The following is a 20,377-nucleotide window of genomic DNA, read 5'->3' on the forward strand; positions in this document are numbered from 1 at the left end:
TCAGGCCTTTTCTTTCCTACGCTTTGTCCTCTCGGAGGGGGTGGGTGGAGGTAATTTATACCTGCTAGTTCTGCTCAGGTGAGTAAGGAAACACCCCTCTGTGGCAATCAGGTCTAACATGACAGCTGTTAAGCAATCCTGTTCCCACCATTTACTGGAGAGGGCTTTCCATTTCTGGACAGTCACTGCCATGGATTATTTATTGCACCTGACTCAGTGCAGCATGATGTGCTGTGCACATTTAGAGGTTTTTTTTTTTTCTTAGTTTTTGGCTTTTTGATCCTCGAATTATAGAAATGTAACACCGGGTGTTGTTCTGTCCAGACTAAACTGAAAGTCCCATTCCAAGAACCACCAAGTCTGCCCTTGGAGACCCTCTGACCAGGCCTCAGTCACCATGCCCCTGCTCCATTGTGAATTCTCCAGCCACAGTCTCTCCATTTCATCTGGTCAAGCTTGACGTCCGCCAGTGTTTCAGGTTTTGTTTTTTTTTTTTCCTGGAAAAACTGATCCTATCTGACTTCTGGGCTACAAAGACCCCAGTGCTTTTTCCATTTCCTTTTGAGAACATTTAACCAGGAAACACGATGGTGGGGTCCATCCTTCCACCCGCAGACCAAATCAGGGCTGGATGGAGCCTGTTGATGAGCGCCTGTCTGACCTTCCAGAGGCGGGGTTCCATCCTCAGCACTGCACAGAACAATCAGGCAAACACAGCAGCAAACCAGAAAGCTACATAACCTAGAGGAGGCCGGTGGAAGCTTCGAGAGGAAGCAGCTGAGGAGGAGGCAATCCCAGAAGGCCACACTGACCGTCTCAGTTGGAGGGTCTGTGTGCTGGCTCATCAATAGAACTGCTGTCTCCTCAGCAGGTGGAGGGGAGAAAAGGAATGAGGACGTTCCTCATTTGTTTGTTGTTCTTCTCACCATGTGGGGAGCAGAGGCAGGCAGAGCTCCGTGAGTTCGAAGCCAGCCTAGTCTACATAGTGAGTTCCAGACTAGTCAGGGCTAAAAGGACCCTGTCTCAAACAAAGAAGCAACAGCATTTGTTTGTAGGTTGTGTTGTTTTGTTTACTTCTAGGGACTGGGTGGTTCAGAGAAAAGCCCTTTCTCGGAGTGAGCCATTCCTACCGGGGATTCTCACAGTGTCTGGGTGCAGCCACTAGAGACTGCTTTGTATTCTGTTCCCAGGAGTGCCTAGAGAGGATTTTTTAAAAACTTTTATTTATTATTTTTGTGTGTATGATGTGAAGGGTTCATTGCTCAGGCATGGAATTCAGAGGACAAATCTGTGGTGTCAGGCTTTTCCCGCCACCTTTGTGTTGGTTCTGGGCATGGACCCTCACCAGCCTATGAAAGGCTCCCCCCACCCCCACCCCCTACCCCCCACAAGGCCAGGAGGACTATGAAGCAAAGTGTTGCTTTCTTAATAGTTTCTCACCAAAAAAACCCCGCAAGATTTACTTCTACTATAACATTTAGAAATTTGATGCCATCCTTTCTGAAATTATGACCAAATTATGACCAACTCTCAAATACAGTCACGGACGATGACATTTTATAAAATACACTCTATGGAAAGCCCCTGTTGGTCCTGGACAAGGTTCTTTTCCCCTGACTTGACAGAGAGCTCCTGCATTGTTCTGTACCAGTGCTAATTCTCACTGGAGCAGGAAAGCAGTTTTAGTACACATCATGACCTCCCCTACAGTACAGACAGCTTTTCTTCAGGACTCTACACAGAGGTCCCCCTGGTTCGGAGACAGAAACACATTTCTTCAGAGGAACATAGATCTACAGAGATTTATAGAAAATGTTTATTATACTTCTTTAGTGTGTATGTATGCCTGTGTGTGTGTGTGTGTGTGTGTGTGTGTGTGTGTGTGTGTGTGAGAGAGAGAGAGAGAGAGAGAGAGAGAGAGAGAGAGAGAGAGAGAGGACAACTTGCAAGAGTTAGTTCTCTTTCTTCCACATGGGTCCTGGAAATCAAACTCAAGTTGTCAGGCTTGGCAACAACCACCTTTACACCTTGTGGCCCCAAAAAAACTTAATTATAATTTATTATCTTTTCCCAAGCCTTGTACAGACTGTGGACATATTTCTTCTAGAAGATTCTGTCAGTGGTTAAGCCAAATACTGGCCTGTCTGCTCTGAAACGAAAGCATACAAACCAAAAAAGACATGGGAACAAGACAGGAAACGCTAAGCACAACTCACCACCTTGCCATGGGAGGCCCCATGTGGAGAGGTTTGGTAGACTCTAATATTTCTTGTGAAGTCAGGGCCAGAATTTTTTTTTAAGGTTAGTAGATGTTTATTTGTGAACCAAATAGAATTTTCTAGCTTATTAATTAAAATGTAGTAAGGCCTTCTCAATACACTGCCTGGTAGTTTGGAGTTTTTGGTTTTTTTTTTTTTAGATTTCTAAGAATGACAGGTCAGTTTATATTCCCCCCAAATACCCCCAATACAACTCACTGCAAACAGACTTGGTCCCTAAGGCAGTGATTCTGATGTGCCTCATCTCTCAAATGAGTCACTGTTCTTCTTGACTTCCAGAAGGGTGTGCCCAAAACCAACAAACACTGGCTATGTTGGGGGTGGGGGGCCATAGGTGAGCAGAAGTGGGAGGAGACTGTTAACCAAGCCGTTAGATGCATCTCTTCACTCCATCACACACAAGACTGTATCCCTCCTCAAGGAACACGCATTTCACATGTAGTCAGGGTTGATCAGCTTCGTGAAAACAGCTGAGCTCCTAAAGCTCTGGCTCTAGGGCCATCTGGGAGAAGTTACTTCCCAAGGCCGGCCATTGTACCTGAGGAAGATATAGTTGTGTCAGGCTGTTAACATCAGCAGCCACTTGCCTACCATTCCCTGGGGGCTTCCTCAAATCACACTTCATCAGGAAAATGCTTTTATCAATCTATGACTTCAGTAGCATCCATCACAACCAGTAACAATAGCTGCCACTTGGCTACCAGGAGTACTTAAGTCCTGCCCTGGTCCTGGACAGCTGGAGAGAAGGGTAGGGCTGGTCGGAGGGGTCCTGAGTGGGTGGGTGGACTCTTGCCTACTGCTGATGGGCAGGGCAGCCAGTGGTCAGATGGTGAGGTCAGAAATAGAGTCCTGTAGGCAAAAGGAGAGGCCACAGCAGGTAGAGCAGGGACCCAGGTGTTTAACGGGAAGTCACTTGTACACAAAACACACACACACACACACACACACACACACACACACACACACACCAATAAATAAAAACAAAAGTGTGTCAGGTTAGCTGGGTGAAGTAGTGCACACCTTTAATCCAAATACTCAGGAGGAAGAGGCAGGCAAATCTCTGAATTAAAGGCCAGCCTGATAGCAGGTTCCAGGCTAGCTAGGGCTACATTGGAAAAACATGTTCTAGGACTGGACAGCAGTGATGCCTATATGCCTATGGGGATATACTAAAATCATGTCTGGTAGTCTTTAAATGGTTGTGTTTATGATGTGAGAATTATGTGATACCTCAGTTTTGAGAGGAACTCTGTGGATACAGAGCTGTAGAAAGGCAAGTGCTAGGGAGGAGAAATGGGTTTGAAGGAATAACTTGTAAAGATCTGTGTCAGGTAGGGGCCTCGGAGAGCGGTGATTTGTGTGTGTGAGTGGGGAGGGATAAAGCCTGAGCTGGACCTGGGCCTGGCTGCAGAGATAATCAGTTACCTCCTGGATGTGGAATCAAGTTCTCCACGTATTCGGCTGGATGATGCTCAGTGGCCCAAAGCCCAGGCTGCAAGGGCACAGTGCTTCTGAGCAGTTACTTCAGCTCTTCTGTCAAATTCCCCTAAAAAGTACCTTTCTGTGAGTGTCACCCAGGCAGTGTGTGCTTATCTGGCAGACACCATTGCTGCTTTCTTAATGGGTCAGAAGCTATTGATAACATTTGTTGTCTGAAGTGCAGGCCGCCCACACAGCTGTCTTTGTCATCCGTGCTCACGAGTGTTCACATCCTTAGGCTCAGACAAATCCTGTCAGATGAAGTCTGCATCAGCCACATCCACTTTTGCTATTTGCCTCTGCTTGTCTCCCTTACAAGGGCCACTGAGACCAGAAAAGAACCACAGCTGCCTCCAGGGAAATGGAATCCTATGAGAGAAGAGAGAACAAGGGGGGCCCACGGAGAACTGTGGAGATCTCTTCTCAGCTGTTCCTGCTAGGCTCTGCTGGGCTTGCTGTGTGCTCCCTGAGGACCCATCAGCAGGCGAATGTGTGGGGACACCCAGCTCATAGAACCTTACAGCCAGGAGAGTGATAGCCAGGTCCAAGAAGCAGGTCCATGTACAGCTATCTTCTCACAGTTCTTCTAGTAACTGCATGGGAGGGACTTCCTCTGGAGCCCAGCCACTCTGTTCCCTGGTTCCACATGCCAGGCCAGAAGTCCTTACAAAACTTCTTTCATAATTGAGGCATTAAGATCAGGCCTTCCAAGTCTTATGACCTTCACATTTTTCTTCTAAGCTGACTTAAAGGCAGATAAACTCTCCTTGATTTTAATCTTGACCAAGGATAACTGTCTTTGTTCTTATCTCCCATTCTTTTTAAAAATTCTCTAATCGTTTCATGCACATGCATAATGGATTTCAGCCATCTTTACTCCATCAATATCCCCTTTCATCCACCCTCCCTGCCGCACAGAACACTTGATTTTTCCTAACAAGCACCTACGTTCATGCATTTCTTTGTGTATGTGACCCACTAAGTTTCATTACAGTTGCCTGCATGGACATACACAGGAAGTTACTAGAACATGGGCACCTTAACAGTGACTACACCCTTAAAGAAAGTGATTCTCTTCTCTAGCCACCATTGACTCTCAGGGAGGGAGGGGGCCTCACAAGCTCTTCCCTTCCCCTGACAAACCTTTGCCAGGCCCAGTCTTCTGCAGGTCTTGTGTGGGCAGCCACAGCTACAGTGAGTTCATGAGTGAGATGGCCACATCATGTCCAGAAGACGTCTTTTGCAACATACCTCCTCATTCTCTGGCTCTTTCATGTCTGTCCCTCTTCCCCCACATTTTCTATGATGTCCCCTGATCCTTGGAAGGGGTGACATAGATATCCCATTTAGAGCTGAGTATTTCCTCTCATCCCTTAATCTTGATATTGCAACCAGGTATGAGTCTCTTTATTAGCTGTTGTCTTTTGCAATAAGATGCTTCTCTGAGGAAGGCTGAGAGCAGTCCAAATCTAGGGGTATAAACAGGAAAGTTTAGGCTGGGTGGTGGTGGCACATGCTTTTAATCCCAATACTTGAGAGACAGAAGCAGGCAGATCTCTGAGTTCAAGGCCAGCCTGATCTACAGAGTGAGTTCCAGGACAGCCAAGGCTACACAAAGAAACCGTCTTGAAAAAACCAAAACAACACAAGTGAATGTTTAGAAGAAAGTTTTAAACACATGTCCATTTAACAATGCAAAATTGTGGGTTCTCCCTAAAGCCTGTGTTCTCTAATCAGTCAGACCATGGAGGGTTGCGTCCATGGCAGTTGTACCACTGCTGCATGAGGGGCATCTCTTGCCAGGCTTGTCTCCCACTTTTCCTCTTCTAACACTGACTCTGTTCATCCTAACGGTCTCATAGGTCCTCACCTCTTAGACCGTTCTGTGTCTAAGATCACCTTGTTTACAAAGTTGTGCTTGACCGGTCTGCCTCCCTCCCTCCAGTTCCCAGTATCTACGTCCTAATCTGACTGGTGTCCATGTCCTGAGCTCACTGTCCCTGGCCTTCCTCTGCTAAGGTCAGGCTCATCTGCCTCCATAGCACCTGCCCAAGCGTGTATTTAACCTTGAAGTCTAAACTCCACAACTTATCTGGAGCGGGCAGGAAGTACACCACGTGGTGCACATGCAGTGTGGGCATCTGTTCAACTCTGGCTCTTCAGCTTTCCTTCTCACGTGACTGCTTGTCACTGTGTGTTGCTGCCTTCTCTCTCACACTGAGAAAGTCAAAGGAGACAGCTCCAAGACTGTGGTGATCGTAGAGAACATGGCCATTTTGTGTTGTGTTAGAATCATGCTGATTTGGAGCATGTATGAGTCAAATTTATTTTTTTTATGAGCACACTGCCTGAGAGAAACAACCCAAAGGAAGAAGGACTCATTTTGGCCCATGGCTTCAGAGGGATCACACCATCACGGCAGAGAGGGCAGTTCATGGAGGCAGAAGCATGTGACAGGGTGTTTACATCAGCAGACCAGGAAGCAGAAAGTGAATGAGAACCTTCAGAGGCTGCGCTGGTGATGGACTTCTACCAACTAGGCCCTGACTCCCCAAGTTTGCACAAACTCCCCGAACAGCACCACGTCTGGGCAACAGCATAAGCATGAAGGGAGTATTTCAGTTTAAGTCATTAAGCTTGGAAGAGAGACAAGCTCTCTGAATGTGCAAGCAGCTTGGCTGGACTCCACCAGGCAGCAGGCGGTCAGGCTTAACCCTCAGAGTGCCTCCAAGTCTTTGCTGCTTCAACTTTTTAAGTGTTTTGGCATTCTGGAAGGTAAGCATCTGGAAGGTTAAACATCCTCTAACTGTTGTAGGAAGCTTACAACAGTGAACCCCCTGGCTTAACCATGTGATCGGCTGATTACATTCCTGTATGAGTTCATGGAGCAGATCCCCACTGACACGGGAGACGTGGGGTCCCCACTGACACAGGAGACGTGGGGTCCCCACTGACACGGGAGACGTGGGGTCCCCACTGACACGGGAGACGTGGGGCCCACTTCTTTTTTTTAAATAAATTACATTTATTCATTTATTTTTATTTTATTTTTGGTTTTTCGAGACAGGGTTTCTCTGTGTAGCTTTGCACCTTTCCTGGAACTCACTTGGTAGCCCAGGCTGGCCTCGAACTCACAGAGATCCGCCTGGTTCTGCCTCCCGAGTGCTGGGATTAAAGGTGTGCACCGCCACCACCGCCCGGCTTATTCATTTATTTTACATCCTCCCTCCTGGTCTCCCCCTCCCTCCTCCACCTCCCCGCTGCCTCATTCCCCCAACCCACTCTTCCATTTCTCTTCTGAAAGGGACAGGCCTCCCATGGGTATCAACAAAGCGAGGTATATCAAGTTGCAGTAGGATTGAGCTCCTCCCTTTTTATTAAGGCTGGGCAAGGCAACACAGTATGAGGAATAGGTTCCTAAAAGCCAGCCAAAGCATTAGGGACAGCACCTGTTCCCACTGCTAGGAGCCCCACATATAGACCAAGCTACATAACAGTCACACATATGTAGAGGGCCTACCTTCAGTCCCATGCAGGCTCCCTAGCGGTCGGTCCAAAGTCTGTGAGCTCCTATGAGTCCAGGTTAGTTGTTTCTGTGGGTTCCCTTGTGATGACCTTGACCCCCCTAGCTCGTAAATTCCTTTCTACCTCTCTTCAGCAAGATTCCCTGAGCTCAGCCTAATGTTTGCCTGTGGGTCTCTTCATCTGTTTTCATTAGTTACTGGATGAAGCCTCTCTACTGATAAATTGAGGTAGTCACCAATCTGTAAGTATAGCAGTATATCATTAGGCATCATTACATTGACATTTTTTTTTCTCTTCCCAATCATGTTTAGTTCTATCTTAGGTCTCTGGGCCGTTCAGCCTCTGGGTCCTGGCACTCCAGGTAGTGTCAGGAGAGGACTCACTCTCAGGGTATGGGTCTCTGGCTGGACCAGTCATTGGTTGGCTACTCCCACAATATCCACGCCACTCTAACCTCCCTCAGCATCCCACACACCCATAGGCAGGACAGACTGCAAGTCAAAGGTTGTGTGGCTGGGTTGTCATCCCAATCTCTCCATAGGAAGGCCCACCTGGTAATAGGAGATGGCCAGTCAGGTTACATATCCACCATTGCTTATCCTTGTAGATTCCTGGGAGTTCCCCTTGCACCAGGTTTCTACCTGACCCCGAAATGGCCCGTTTCCAGTCATCTCATTCAGTACTCTCCTCCTCCATCCATGCGCTAACTAGATCCCTTATGTTCCCATGTCCACCCACCTCCTGTCCACCCACAAGATCTCTTCTATTTCCCCTTCCCCAGGAGATCCATGCATCCCCCCTTGGGCCTTCCTTGTTACCTAGCTTCTCTAGGTCTGTGTATTGTGGCATGTTTATCCTTTGCTTTATAGATAATATCCACTTATGAGTGAGTACTTTCCGTGTTTGTCTTCTGGGTCTGGGTTACCTCACTCAGGATGATTTTTTTTTCTAGTTCCATCCATTTGCCTTCAGATTTCCTGATGTCATTGTTTTGAATGATACTCCATGTGTAAATGTACCACATTTTATTTATCCATTCTTTGGTTGAGGGGCATCTAGGTTGTTTCCAGGTTCTGGCTATACAAATAAATCTGGTATGAACATAGTTATGCAAGTGTCCTTGTATGATTGAGCATTTTTTGGGTATATGCACAAGGGTGATATAGCTGGATTTTGAGAAATCACCATATTGATTTCCAAAGTGGCTGTACAAGTTTGCACTCCCACCAGCAGTGGAAGAATGTTCCCCTTACTCCACATCCTCTCCAACATAAACTGTCATTTATGTTTTTTATCTGACAGGTATAAGATGGAATGTCAGAGTCATTTTGATTTGCATTTTCCTGATGGCTAAAGATGTTGAACATTTCTTTAAGTGTTCCTCAGCCATTTGAGATTCTTCTGTCGAGAATTCTCTGTTTAGCTCTATAACCCTATTTTTTAATTGTGTTATTTGGTGTTTTGATTTCTAGTTTCTTGAGTTCTTTATATATTTGGGAGATCAGCCCTCTGTCAGATTGGTGTGGGGTTGGTGAAGATCTTTTCCCATTCTGTAGGCTACTGTTTTGTCCTATTGACAGTGTCCTTTGCCCTACAGAAGCTTTTCAGTTTCATGAGGTCCCATTTAGTAATTGTTGATCTTAGTGTCTGCACTACTAGTGTTCTGTCCAGTAAGCTGCCTCCTGTGCCAATGCATTCAGAGCTATTTTTCACTTTCTCTTCTATCAGGTTCAGTATAAGCGGATTTATGTTGAGGTCATTGATGCACTTGGACTTGAGTTTTGTGCAGGGTGATGTGGATCTATTTGCATTCTTCTATGTGCTGACATCAAGTTGTGACAGCACCATTTGTTGAAGATGCTGTCTTTTCCCCATTGTATAATTTTGGATTTCTTGTAAAAAATAAGTTGTCCATAGGTGTGTGGATTTATGTCTGGGTCTTCATTTCACTTTCATTGATCAAACTGTTTTTATGCCAATACCATGCATTTTTTATTACTCTGTATTCAAGCTCTGTATTCATGCTTGAAATCAGGGATGGTGATACCTCCAGAAGTTCTTTTATTATATAGGATTATTTTGGCTATCCTGGGTTTATTTTTTTCCATATGAAGTTGAGTATTGTTCTTTTAAGGCCTGTAAAGAATTACATTTAGAATGGAATTTTAATGGGGATTACTTTGAATCTGTAGATTGCTCTTGGTAAGATGGCCATTTTTACCATGTTAATCCTACCTATCCATGAGCATGGAAGATCTTTCCATCGTCTGATATCTTCTGCAGTTTCTTTCTTCAAAGACTTGAAGTTCTTGTCATACAGGTCTTTCACTTGCTTACTTAATTATACCAAGATATTTTATATTATTTGTGGCTATTGTAAAGGATGTTATTTCCCTGATTTCTTTCTCAGCCCATATATCCTTTATTTAGTGGAAGGCTACTGATTTTTTTCTTTTAATCTTGTATCCAGCCACTTCACTAAAGGTGTTTATCAGCTGTAGGAGTTCTCTGGTAGAATTTTGGGGATTGTTCATCTATAGTAGAATATCATCTGCAAATAGTGAAAGTTTGACTTCTTGCTTTCCAATTTCTATCCCTTTGATCTCCTTTTGTTGTCTTATTGCTCTAGCTAGACCTTCAAGTACTATATTGAATAAATATGGGGAGAGTGGACAGCCTTGTCTTGTTCCTGATTTTAGTGGAATTGCTTTGAGTTTCTATTTAATTTGCTGTTGGCTATAGGCTTGCTGTACATTGAATTTATGTTTAGGTATGTTCCTTGTATTCCTGATCTCTCCAAGACGTTTATCATGAAGGAGTGTTAAATTTTGTCAAAGCCTTTTTCAGCAACTAATGAGATGAATATGAGTTTTTTTTTCTTTCAATTTGTTTAAATGGTGGCTTTAATTGACAGGTTTTCATATGTTGAACCATCCCTGCATCTCTGGGATGAAGCCTACTTGATCTTTTTGATGTATTCTTTGATTCGGTTTGCCAATATTTTATTGATTATTTTTCCATCAATGTTCATGAGGAAAATTGGTCTGTAATTGTATTTCTTTGTTGAGTCTTTGTGTGGTTTGGGTATCAGGGTGACTGACCTCATAAACAGAATTTGGCAGTGTTCCTTCTGTTTCTATTTAGTGGGATGATTTGAAGAGTATTGTCAGAATTATGCAGTGAAACCACCTGGCTCTGGGCCTTTTTTTTGGTTGGGAGACTTTTAATAACTACTTCTTTTTCCTTAGGGGTTATAGGTCTATTTAAATTGTTTGTCTGGTCTTGATTTAACTCTGGTATGTGGTATCTATCAAGAAATTTGTCCTTTTCTTTTTTTTGATTTTCCAATTTTGTGGAGTACAGGTTTTTGAAGTATGACCTGATGATTCTCTGGATTCCTCATTGTCTGTTGTTATTTCTCCCTTTTCATTTCTGATTTTGTTAATTTAGATATTATCTTTCTGCCCTTTGGTTAGTTTGGATAGGTTTTGTTTATCTTGTTAATTTTTTCAAAGAACCAACTTTGTTTCATTGAATCTTTGTATTGTTCTCTTTGTTTCTATTGTATTGATTTCAGTCCTCAGATTGATTATTTCCTGGCTTCTATTCCTCCTAGGTGAGTTTGCTTCTTTTTGTTCTAGGGCTTTCAGGTGTGTTGTTAAGTCACTAGTGTGAGATTTCTCCAACTTCTTTATGCAGGCACTTAGAGCTATGAACTTTCCTCTTACCACTGCTTTCATAGTGTCCCATAAGTTTGGATGTGTTGTGCATTCATTTTCATTGGATTCTAGGAAGGCTTTAATTTCTTTCTTTATTTTTTCATTGACCCAGTGGTGATTTATTGAGAGTTAATCATTTTCCATGAACTTGTAGGCTTTTTGCAGTTTCTGTTGTTGTTGAATTTTAACTTTAATCCATGGTGATCCAATTAGATCTGAGGGTTATTCCATTTTTTTTTTTTTTTGTATCTTTTGAGACTTGCTTTATGACCAAATATGTGGTCAATTTTGGAGAAGGTTCTTTGAGGTGCTGAGAAGAGGATATATTCTTTTGTGTTTGGGTGAAATGTTCTATAGATGTCTGGTAGGTCCATTTGAGTCATAATGTCTGTTAATTCCCTTATTTCTCTGTTAAGGTTCTGTCTGGCAGACCTGTCCAGTGGAGAGAGAGGGATGTTGAAGTCTCCCACTTATAGTGTGTGAGGTTTGATGTGTGATTTAAGCCTTAGTAATGTTCCTTTTACAAATGTGGGTGCCCTTGTATTTGGGGCATGTATGTTCAGAATTGAGACATCATCTTGGTGTATTTTTCTTTTGATGAATATGAAATATCCTTCTCCATCCCTTTGATTAATTTTTGTTTCAAGTCTATTTTGTCAGATATTAGGATAGCTACACCACCTTGCTTCTTAGGTCTGTTTGATTGGAAAATCTTTTTTCCAACCCTTTACTCTGAAGTAATGTCTGTCTTAGATATTGAGGTGTGTTTCTTTTATGCAGCAGAAGGATGGATCCTGTATTTGTATTCATTCTGTTAGCCTATGTCTTTTTATTGGCAAATTGAGTCCATTGATATTGAGAGATTTTTAAATGACCGGTGATTTTTAATTCCTGTTATTTTTGTTGTTGTTGGTGGTGGTGGTTGTGTGTGTGTGTGTTTTCTTCCTTTGGGTTTTGCTGAGATTATCTATTGCCTCTGTTTTCATGGGTGCAGCTAACTTCCTTGGGTTGGAGTTTTCCTTCTAGTACCTTCTGTAGGACTGGATTTGTGGACAGGTATTGTTTAAATTTGACTTTATCATGAAATATCTTCTTTTCTTCATCTACTATGATTGAAATTTTGCTAGGTATAGAGTCTGGGTTGGTATCTGTGGTCTCTTAGTATCTGCAAGACAGCTGTTCAGGCCCTTCTGTCTTTTACAGTCTTCATTGAGAAGTCGGGTATAATCCTAATAGATCTGCCTTTATATGTTACTTGACCTTTTTCCTTTGCAGCTTTTAATATTTTTTTTTATTCTGTATGTTTAGTGTTTTGATTATGATGTGGTGAGGGGAGTTTTTTTCTGGTCCAGTCTATTTGGTGTTCTCTAAGCTTCTTGTTTCCTTCTTTAGGTTGGGAAATTTTTCTTCTATGATTTGTTGAGTATATTTTCTCAATCTTTGAGTTGTGATTCTTCTCCTTCTTCTATTCCTATTTTTCTTAGGTTTGGTCTTTTCCTAGTGCCCTGGGTTTCCTGGATGTTTTGTGTTAGGAATTTTTTAGATTTAACATTTTCTTTGACTGATGAATCTATTACCTCTATCATATCTTAAATACCCGAGATTCTCTCTTCCATCTCGTATTCAGTTGGTAATGTTTGCATATGTAGTTCCTGTTTGCTTTCCTAGATTTTCCATTTCCAGAATTCCCTTGCTTTTTGTTTTCTTTATTGCTTCTATTTCCATTTTCAAGTCTTGAACCTGTTTATTATTTTTTCCCTTGTCTTTCTTGGCATTCTTTGATTTCTTCCATTTTTTTTGTTTGTTTTTTGTTTGTCCTTTCTTCAATTTTATTAAGAGATTTTTCATTTCATTTCATTCTTTAAGGACTCTATCATCTTCATAAAGTTATTTTTAAATTTATTTTCTTGTGCTTCAGCTGTGTTGGAATGTTTGGGTCTTGCTGTTATAGGATAGCTGGGTTCTGGTGATGCCATATTGCCCTTTCTTTTATTGATTGTGTTCTTACACTGGTGTTTAGGCATCTGGATGTGGGATGATTATAGGTCTAGGTGTTGATTCCTGTGCTTGTCTTTGCTGGATGGGTGTTTTGTTCCTTTGTTTTCTGTTTCTTCTCTGGTCTTCTAGCCTAAGTGGTGACTGGCCAGTCTTCAGGTCCAGTAGAGTGTCTCCACCAGGGTTTTGGGGGGCCTTGGGCCCATAGATCCAGCCTGGCCTCTGATAAAGCTGAAGTCTTCTTCCAAAGTTGAAGACCAGAATATGGAGTCCAGGGGAGGCAGTGCTGTTCTTCTGACTGTTGTGGACTGTACCTGGGTCTATGGAGACTGCTGGAGTTTGGGGGGTGGGGGCTGGCCACAGGGAGGGTGATGAGGTGGGATGGGTTGGAGCCAACTTCTTAAGTGTCTTTCATGCAGAAAATTTCACCTTCTCTTTACACATGGAAATTCCCTTTAATTCTCCCTACCACTCTATGTCACTGAAAGTGTTTTAACTGTCTAAGCAGGTCAAGCCCTGTGCTAAAAGGTTGGTTTTATGTATCCTTAGGGGAAATGGGCTAGCCTAGGAAAGTGAAAATGTAGAAGGTGGTAGCATGAGCATCTTATAGTATTTTCATATACTTTGTAGAAGTACAACTTGACAATTCATTTTCCTTATGTTAACTTGTTTTGTGTGTTTGTGAACTCATGTGGGGGTCAGAGGACAGACTTTGGAGGTTGGTTCTCTCTTTTTTCATATGTTGTCGGCCTTGGCAGCAAAGCCCTAACCACTGAGCAATCTCTCCAGCCCAGCCATTCACCGTTTGTGCTGTCCAGGAATAATTTGTGTGCAGTATCTTCCTGATGTCACTTTTCTTTTCAGGTGACCCTCCAGGTCGCTCCTCCGTGCACCCGCGAGAGGCATTATGAGCACCTTGGACGGTGCTGCAGCAAATGTGAACCAGGTACCCTGCACCTCAGGCTTTCTAGCTTTCTTTCTTTCTTTTCTGTTACAAGAGATGAAGGAAGAAATTCATAGACCCTTCATGATAGTGGTATGTAATAATGTTTGCCACTCAGAAGACAGACCGCTTTCCCTCAATAGATGTCATCACCTATGAATCAAAGGCAATTTCAGAAACTGATCCTTTTTTTGTCCTGAGACATCAAGGTTTCCTAAAATCACATCCTAGTAAAACATGAAGTGTAACTGACCCTTGAAAATATGTGCACAGAAATCTTATTTTGGAATAACCAAACTGGAATTGCTTAACCCTTGACAGACCTTCTCCCATGTGCCAGCCAGAGAACACAAAGGGGGCTGCCCACCGTCTCCCCCACGTGTGGAGTCCCAGCTCGCTGGGTCCTCACTCTCTTGGAGGGGCAGCAGAAGCTGGCTTACTTTATAACTACGGTCTTTTGGATGTTTCAGTTACACATAGCTCTTGAATGTACGGGACACAGAGCCAACGTTTTTATCAAGTGCACGTGTATATGTGCACACATGCGTGCAAGCGTGTCCGTGTATAATGCCTGGTAAACTAGCTATTAGCTGATAGTGCAAATAGAACACAGTGAGCCAGTTACCCATGGTGAAGGTGGGAGGGGAAAAGACCAGTCCTCTACCTCAGCCCTCATCTTCCCTTGGCCCATTCCAGCAAACCCCTCAAGTCCCACAGGGCACAGCTTAATTCCTGAGTTCTTCTTCTCAGTCAGCAGAGTCTGGGAGTGCAAAAGATGGTGGATTGGTTGTTTCTTTAGACAAACAGAGACCACCGTCGTCATAGCGAACGTGGGCGGAGCAACAGTAGGCACAGCAAACCCGGGGCAGGAATTTCAGCCAGCAGGGAGAGGCCTGAGGAGCCCAGGTGCTGCTCACCGCCCGGAGTGCCCTCATCTCTCCAGCTCACGAATTGCACTGTCTTAGTAAACCAGCCCAGCAGATTGCTGTTTATTTCTTTACTCAGTGCTGGGGGTTTAACCCGGAGCCTCACACGTGCTCAGCGTCTGCTCTTGTCTCATTTTTTTGTTGTTGTTGTTGTTTTTGTTTTTTTTCTTTTTGTTTGTTTTTTTGAGATAGAATTTCTCTGTGTAGCCCTGGCTGCCCTGGAACTTGTTCCTTAGACCAGGCTGGCCGGGATCTCAGAGACCCGTCTGCCTCTGCCTCCCAGTGCTGGGATTAAAGGTGTGCACTACCATGCCCAGCTTTGTTGTTTGGTTTTGATCAGCACATTTGTTGTCATGGTTTTGGTTTTGATTGGCTCCTTGTCTTCTCCGTTTAAGGAAGATACCTGTCTTCTAAGTGCACTCCCACCTCTGACAGTGTGTGTCTGCCCTGTGGCCCAGATGAGTACTTGGACAGCTGGAACGAAGAAGATAAATGCTTGCTGCATAAAGTCTGTGATGCAGGTGGGTCACACGCTGACACAGGTCACAGGGGTGTGCAGACGCACCATCCAGCTTTTGTTCCTTACATTTGTCCCATAGAAGCGTGTTAAATAAGCCTGCTGCATTTCCTTTGAACGTGGTAGGGAAAGGTTCTGCTCATAGTTTTACGTCTCCAGTGTCTCAGGTTAAAATTTTTCATCTTTCTGTTCCAGGATAGGCGTTGTACTTTAATTGTGAACACATCTTACCATTGACAAAATGTTGCCACAGTGTTCAGTGTGTCTGTGTCAATTAATCCTGTACTTGTCCCATTTTAAAGATAGAGAAATTGAGACTGAGACTGACTTCCCCAGGATTAACAGATGAGAAACAGGACTCAAACTGATCTTTTGACTCATAAACTTTCCCCTAAATAGTAAATGTTTTATTGTTGCAGTTTATTGCTTCGCCAGGCTGCCATAATTTTGGGAAGGGGAGCAGGATAATAATACATACTTGTTTTGAGACAGGATCTCACTCTGTAGTTCAGGTTGGCCTGGAACTCACTACTGAAATTACAGAAATCTATCTCCATGCGCAACTCCAGTTTTAAAAATATAGCTTATGTTTAGGAATCAAGACATAAATATGTCTCATGGAATCCCTAAGAGATTCTTTTTCTCTCTGTTTTCCATGTTCTAAAGCATCCCCATGTTCCTCTGGTGGAGCTTCTGGTGTGGATTTAATGATCACATCCCCTGGGTGTCATTTATATATATAGTCTTTCCTTGGTATTTCTTGTACTGCACATTAAATTGTGAAGGCTGATAGAATCCTGGTTTATTTTGGCTAGGATCTCATCCATAGTATAGTGCAGATAAATAAGAGTGGGAATTTTATTTTTGTAATATTTGCTGTGATAAGTATGGGTTGGATATTTTTTCCCCAGTTCTGGGGATCAACTCCAAGGCCTACACATTACCACTGAGCGACATCCCCAAACTCTTGATTTTTTAGAAATAGAGGCTTCCTATGTAGCCTGGCCTCCATCTTCCTGTCTCCGCCCCTCCGACCCTCCGCCTCCGACCCTCTGCCCGTCTGCCCCTCCCCAGCATTTGCATCAACAAGGTGAATTCATGAATTCGGTTGTGTCTGAGGTGCTGCAGTTTGTTGCAGACACTGTAGGTGGTCAGATTATCACACCACTCTGAGGTGAGACCAGGCTGTTCTTACACACACACACACGCGCGCGCACACGCACACATTGCACCCAAGAAGATCAGAAGAGAACAACAGATCCCTCTGATGAGGGCAGTGAGAACTGAACTTGGGTCCTCTGTAAAAGCAGCAAGTGTTCTTAACCTCTGAGCCATCTCTCTGTCCCCTGGTGGGGCATTGTATTTAGTGCTGGTGCTAAGGGGCACCATTATTAGTGACTTAATCCTCGGAGGACATGCCTAATCGAGCAAAGCCTGGAAATAAGCAGTTCTGAACACCGTCGTTCTTCTAAGTGTTTGAGACAGCTGGAAGATTTTAGGCTGGAGAAAGTACTGCGGAAACTCCACTGAGCACAAGCATCTGATCAAGTCTTTTTATTTCCTGTGATGACCTTGACTCATTGCTGTCTGTTGGAAATAAGGATTCATTCTGTCTACTGCCAAAATTAAAGCTGAACACTGAACACATCAGATTGTTCTGAAACTGTGGCCGCCCCCCTCACCCCCCAGCTTACACTTGCACAGGATCCTGTAGTATTCTGCAGGAAAGTGGTGTGTGCTCCTGTGTGCTTGTAGGTACTGCATCCATGCTTCTGCACAGCTGCCCTTGTGCTGCAAGGGTCTCGGCAGTGGGCACAAGGGCGGATGGGGCTCATGCTTGGGTCTAAAAAGCATAAAAACGGGAATGTCCCTTCTTAGTTGGCTCTAACTTGAGACAGCGAAGGGAGACACTGGTTTGGTTTTTCCCTGTCTCTTTTCCCCTTGGAAGTTAAGGTACGAGAGCCATGTAGAAGATCCAGATGAGATGGGGCCTTTCAGCATTCACAGGGTGCTTTTCCCCATTTTTGTTTGTTACCTTTTAAAGATCCATTTTATTCTTAATTATGTGTATGTGGATAGGGGGTGGTATGTACATGTGTGCAGGTGCCCAAGGAGGCAAAAAAAAAAAAAAAAGGCCAAATCCTATGGTGGTATTGTGTTCCCCCAAATATTGTGGACCCTAATACACTTTTCTGGGGTCAGAGAACAAGACAGCCACAATATTAAACATAGAGGATAGGCAGCGGTAGCACACGCCTTTAATCCCAGCATTCCAGAGGCAGAAATACATCTGTTCAAGGATACAGCCAAGCATGGTGACTCAGGCCTTTAATCCCAGAAAGCGAGCCTTTAATCCCAGGGAGTGATGGTAGAAAGCAGAAAGGTATATAAGGCATGAGGACCAGAAACTAGAAGCATTTGGCTGGTTAAGCTTTTAGGCTTTGAGCAGCACAGTTCAGCTGACTGAGATTCATTTGGATGAGGACTGAGAAGCTTCCAGTCTGAGGAAACAAGACCACCTGAGGAATTGGCCAGGTGAAGAAGCTGTGGCCTGTTCTGTCTCTCTGATCTTCCAGCATTTCACCCCAATAACTGGCCTCAGGTTTGATTTTATTAATAAGAACTTTGAAGATTCATGCTACAAAATCCCCTGGAGCTAGAGTTAGAGGCAGGAATGAGCTGCAGGCTGTGGATACCTGGAATAGAACTCATACTCTGCAAGGAAACCATGAGCTCTTAACCAGTAAGCCGCCTGGACTATGTAAACGCAGTTATGACTTCATGTCACCTGTGTGTGCACACCTGTACAACTGAGTTTCCTTGTTTGCAGTAGCTGTATTCTATGAAGTCACCACAACCATTGTGTTTGTGAGTCTGGAATCACTCACTGCTCCTAAGAGAATCCCGGCATAGACACCTATGAGCCCCTGCACAGAGGCCTTTCTCACATCCGCGTACCCCCTTGTCCTGTGTGTTTCACTGTTCGCTACATAGGCTTTGTTGGCTCAGCACACTACTCAAACTTACACAGACTTTATAATACACACGTTTTCTGGGCAGGGCACATCACTGCCTTCTTGTGTGTAGAACACAAGACGGCACTACACGTGGGGCCATTTAAAATAAGGACATCGCCAAATAAGAACACAAAAATGAGAAAAGTGCATTGGACAGACTGCAGCAAGAACAGGCATTTAGGCTGGGAACCCAGCTCCATGGGAGAATGCTTTACTGGAAGGCATGAGTTGTCGTTTCAATCCCCAGTACTATACTGGAAGGTGGGGGGCAGAGAGAAGGAGGAAGGAAATCACTCTGTATGAAAGCTGAGACCCGGACGCAGAGGCCCCTGTGTAGAATGACTCCAACCCATGTCCAGGAATGACTGCGAATACACTTCCAGTGTCAGTAGAAATTGTAGTGAACAAGGAAATTCATGTGACTCTGCGCAACAAGAATGATTGTGCCTGCTGGACACTCAGTTTACTATATAATTAAGTTCCCATATTCAAAAAAATGAGAGAAGCTGGGAAATTAGAGTAAGAAGGCAAGCTCTTTCCATCTATTGGGAAGAGGTGTGTGTGTGTGTGTGTGTGTGTGTGTGTGTGTGTGTCTGTGACTCTGACCCGTAGGACAGACAGACTGCTGCCTGCTTCTGTGCTTTGTCCTCCTGGCTGAGCACCCCAGAGCCGTTCAGGACCTCAGAATGGACTCACACCCCCAGAAACTCCTCTAGGTCTTTCTAAACTTTGCTTAACAGTTTGTGTGGCATCTGAATTTGCAATAAACAAACAAACAAATAAACAGCATCAAGCAGCTGCGAACAGCTGTGCAATTCCACAAATAATTAAACCTACTAACACAAAACTCTAGAGAGCCCACACAGCTCCTGATTATAGGGGAAAAAGGGTGTGCTGGACGGTTCCCTACCAACAAGGAAGTACAGGAAGGAACTCTGGAGTTCCTCAAACCCAGTGAGTCACCCTGTTGGCGGCCAGATGCAGCTGGCTGCCCTGCGGGCAGTTGGAGCTGGGTGGGAACCGTGCTCTGGGTGGGCAATGCGTCTGTGTCTCCTGCCCCTGGCTGGCCGCTGACGCTGATCTTGTCTCCCGCAGGCAAGGCCCTGGTGGCGGTGGACCCTGGCAACCGCACGGCCCCCCGGCGCTGCGCCTGCACGTCCGGCTACCACTGGAACCCGGACTGCGAGTGCTGCCGCCGCAACACGGAGTGTGCGCCAGGCTTCGGAGCCCAGCATCCCTGTACGGCACCCATGCGTACGTGTGTGCGTGTGCGTGTGCGTGTGCATGTGTGCGTGTGTGTGTGTGCGTGTGCGTGTGCATGTGTGCGTGTGTGTGTGCGTGTGAGTGTTTGCGTGTGCGTGTGCGCGCGCGTGCGTGTGCGTGTGTGTGTGCGCGCGCACGTGTGTGTGTGTGTGTGTGTGTGTGTGTGTGTGTGTGTGCCCGCGCGCGTGCACTCTCCTACAGAGCCCTGCCATTAACCCCTGCCCTTTGTCATGACTGTGTCAAGGGTGCTCCAGGGAGCCCAGCTGGCTCTGAGGAACCTCAGAGTGGACTAAAAACCAGTTTAGCCCAGCTTCAACAGCACATGGACAGTCATCCCAAATTCCCTTACCCCTCCGTCCTCTTGGTGGCAATGGGCCTCGGTCTCTGAAACCCGAGGGTCCCCACTAAGTAACAAACAGTGTAATGCTAAGGCACTAAAAAGCTTGCAGCCTCTTAGAAGGGGGCACGCACCTCTGGACACATTGTAAATTGATAGCTACAGATATTCATTTCAAATTTAAAGAGTTTCTAAAGACTTACCTCTCGAGGAATAATAGCTGCAATAACACTTTGAAAGCAGGCAATGGAGGGCTGGGGAGATGTCTCTGTCCTATAAAGTGCATGGTGCTTCATAAGCTTGAGAACCTAAGCGCGATACCAAGAACCCACATTTAAAAGCTAATCCTAGCTTCGGCAAGAGGGGGAGCCAGGACA

General features: G+C 44.6%; 1 protein-coding gene across 3 annotated transcripts in view; it reads left to right on the forward strand.

The window, feature by feature from the left end:
- The window catches only part of Tnfrsf11a (TNF receptor superfamily member 11a), a 67,560-nt gene that overhangs the window by 17,933 nt on the left and 29,250 nt on the right, over nucleotides 1-20,377 (forward strand). For 2 of the 3 annotated variants that reach the window (XM_037211021.1, XM_028883384.2), the window contains exons 2-4: nucleotides 13,862-13,943; nucleotides 15,262-15,387; nucleotides 19,496-19,639. In XM_037211021.1, the coding sequence (XP_037066916.1) occupies nucleotides 13,862-13,943; nucleotides 15,262-15,387; nucleotides 19,496-19,639 (352 nt within the window). Of the gene's footprint in view, nucleotides 1-13,861; nucleotides 13,944-15,261; nucleotides 15,388-19,495; nucleotides 19,655-20,377 lie in introns of all 3 variants that reach the window. The other variant, XM_028883383.2, reaches the window with a different exon arrangement.

This window comes from Peromyscus leucopus, chromosome 15 (genome assembly GCF_004664715.2).
Source record: "Peromyscus leucopus breed LL Stock chromosome 15, UCI_PerLeu_2.1, whole genome shotgun sequence".
Classification (NCBI taxonomy): Eukaryota; Metazoa; Chordata; class Mammalia; order Rodentia; family Cricetidae; genus Peromyscus; species Peromyscus leucopus.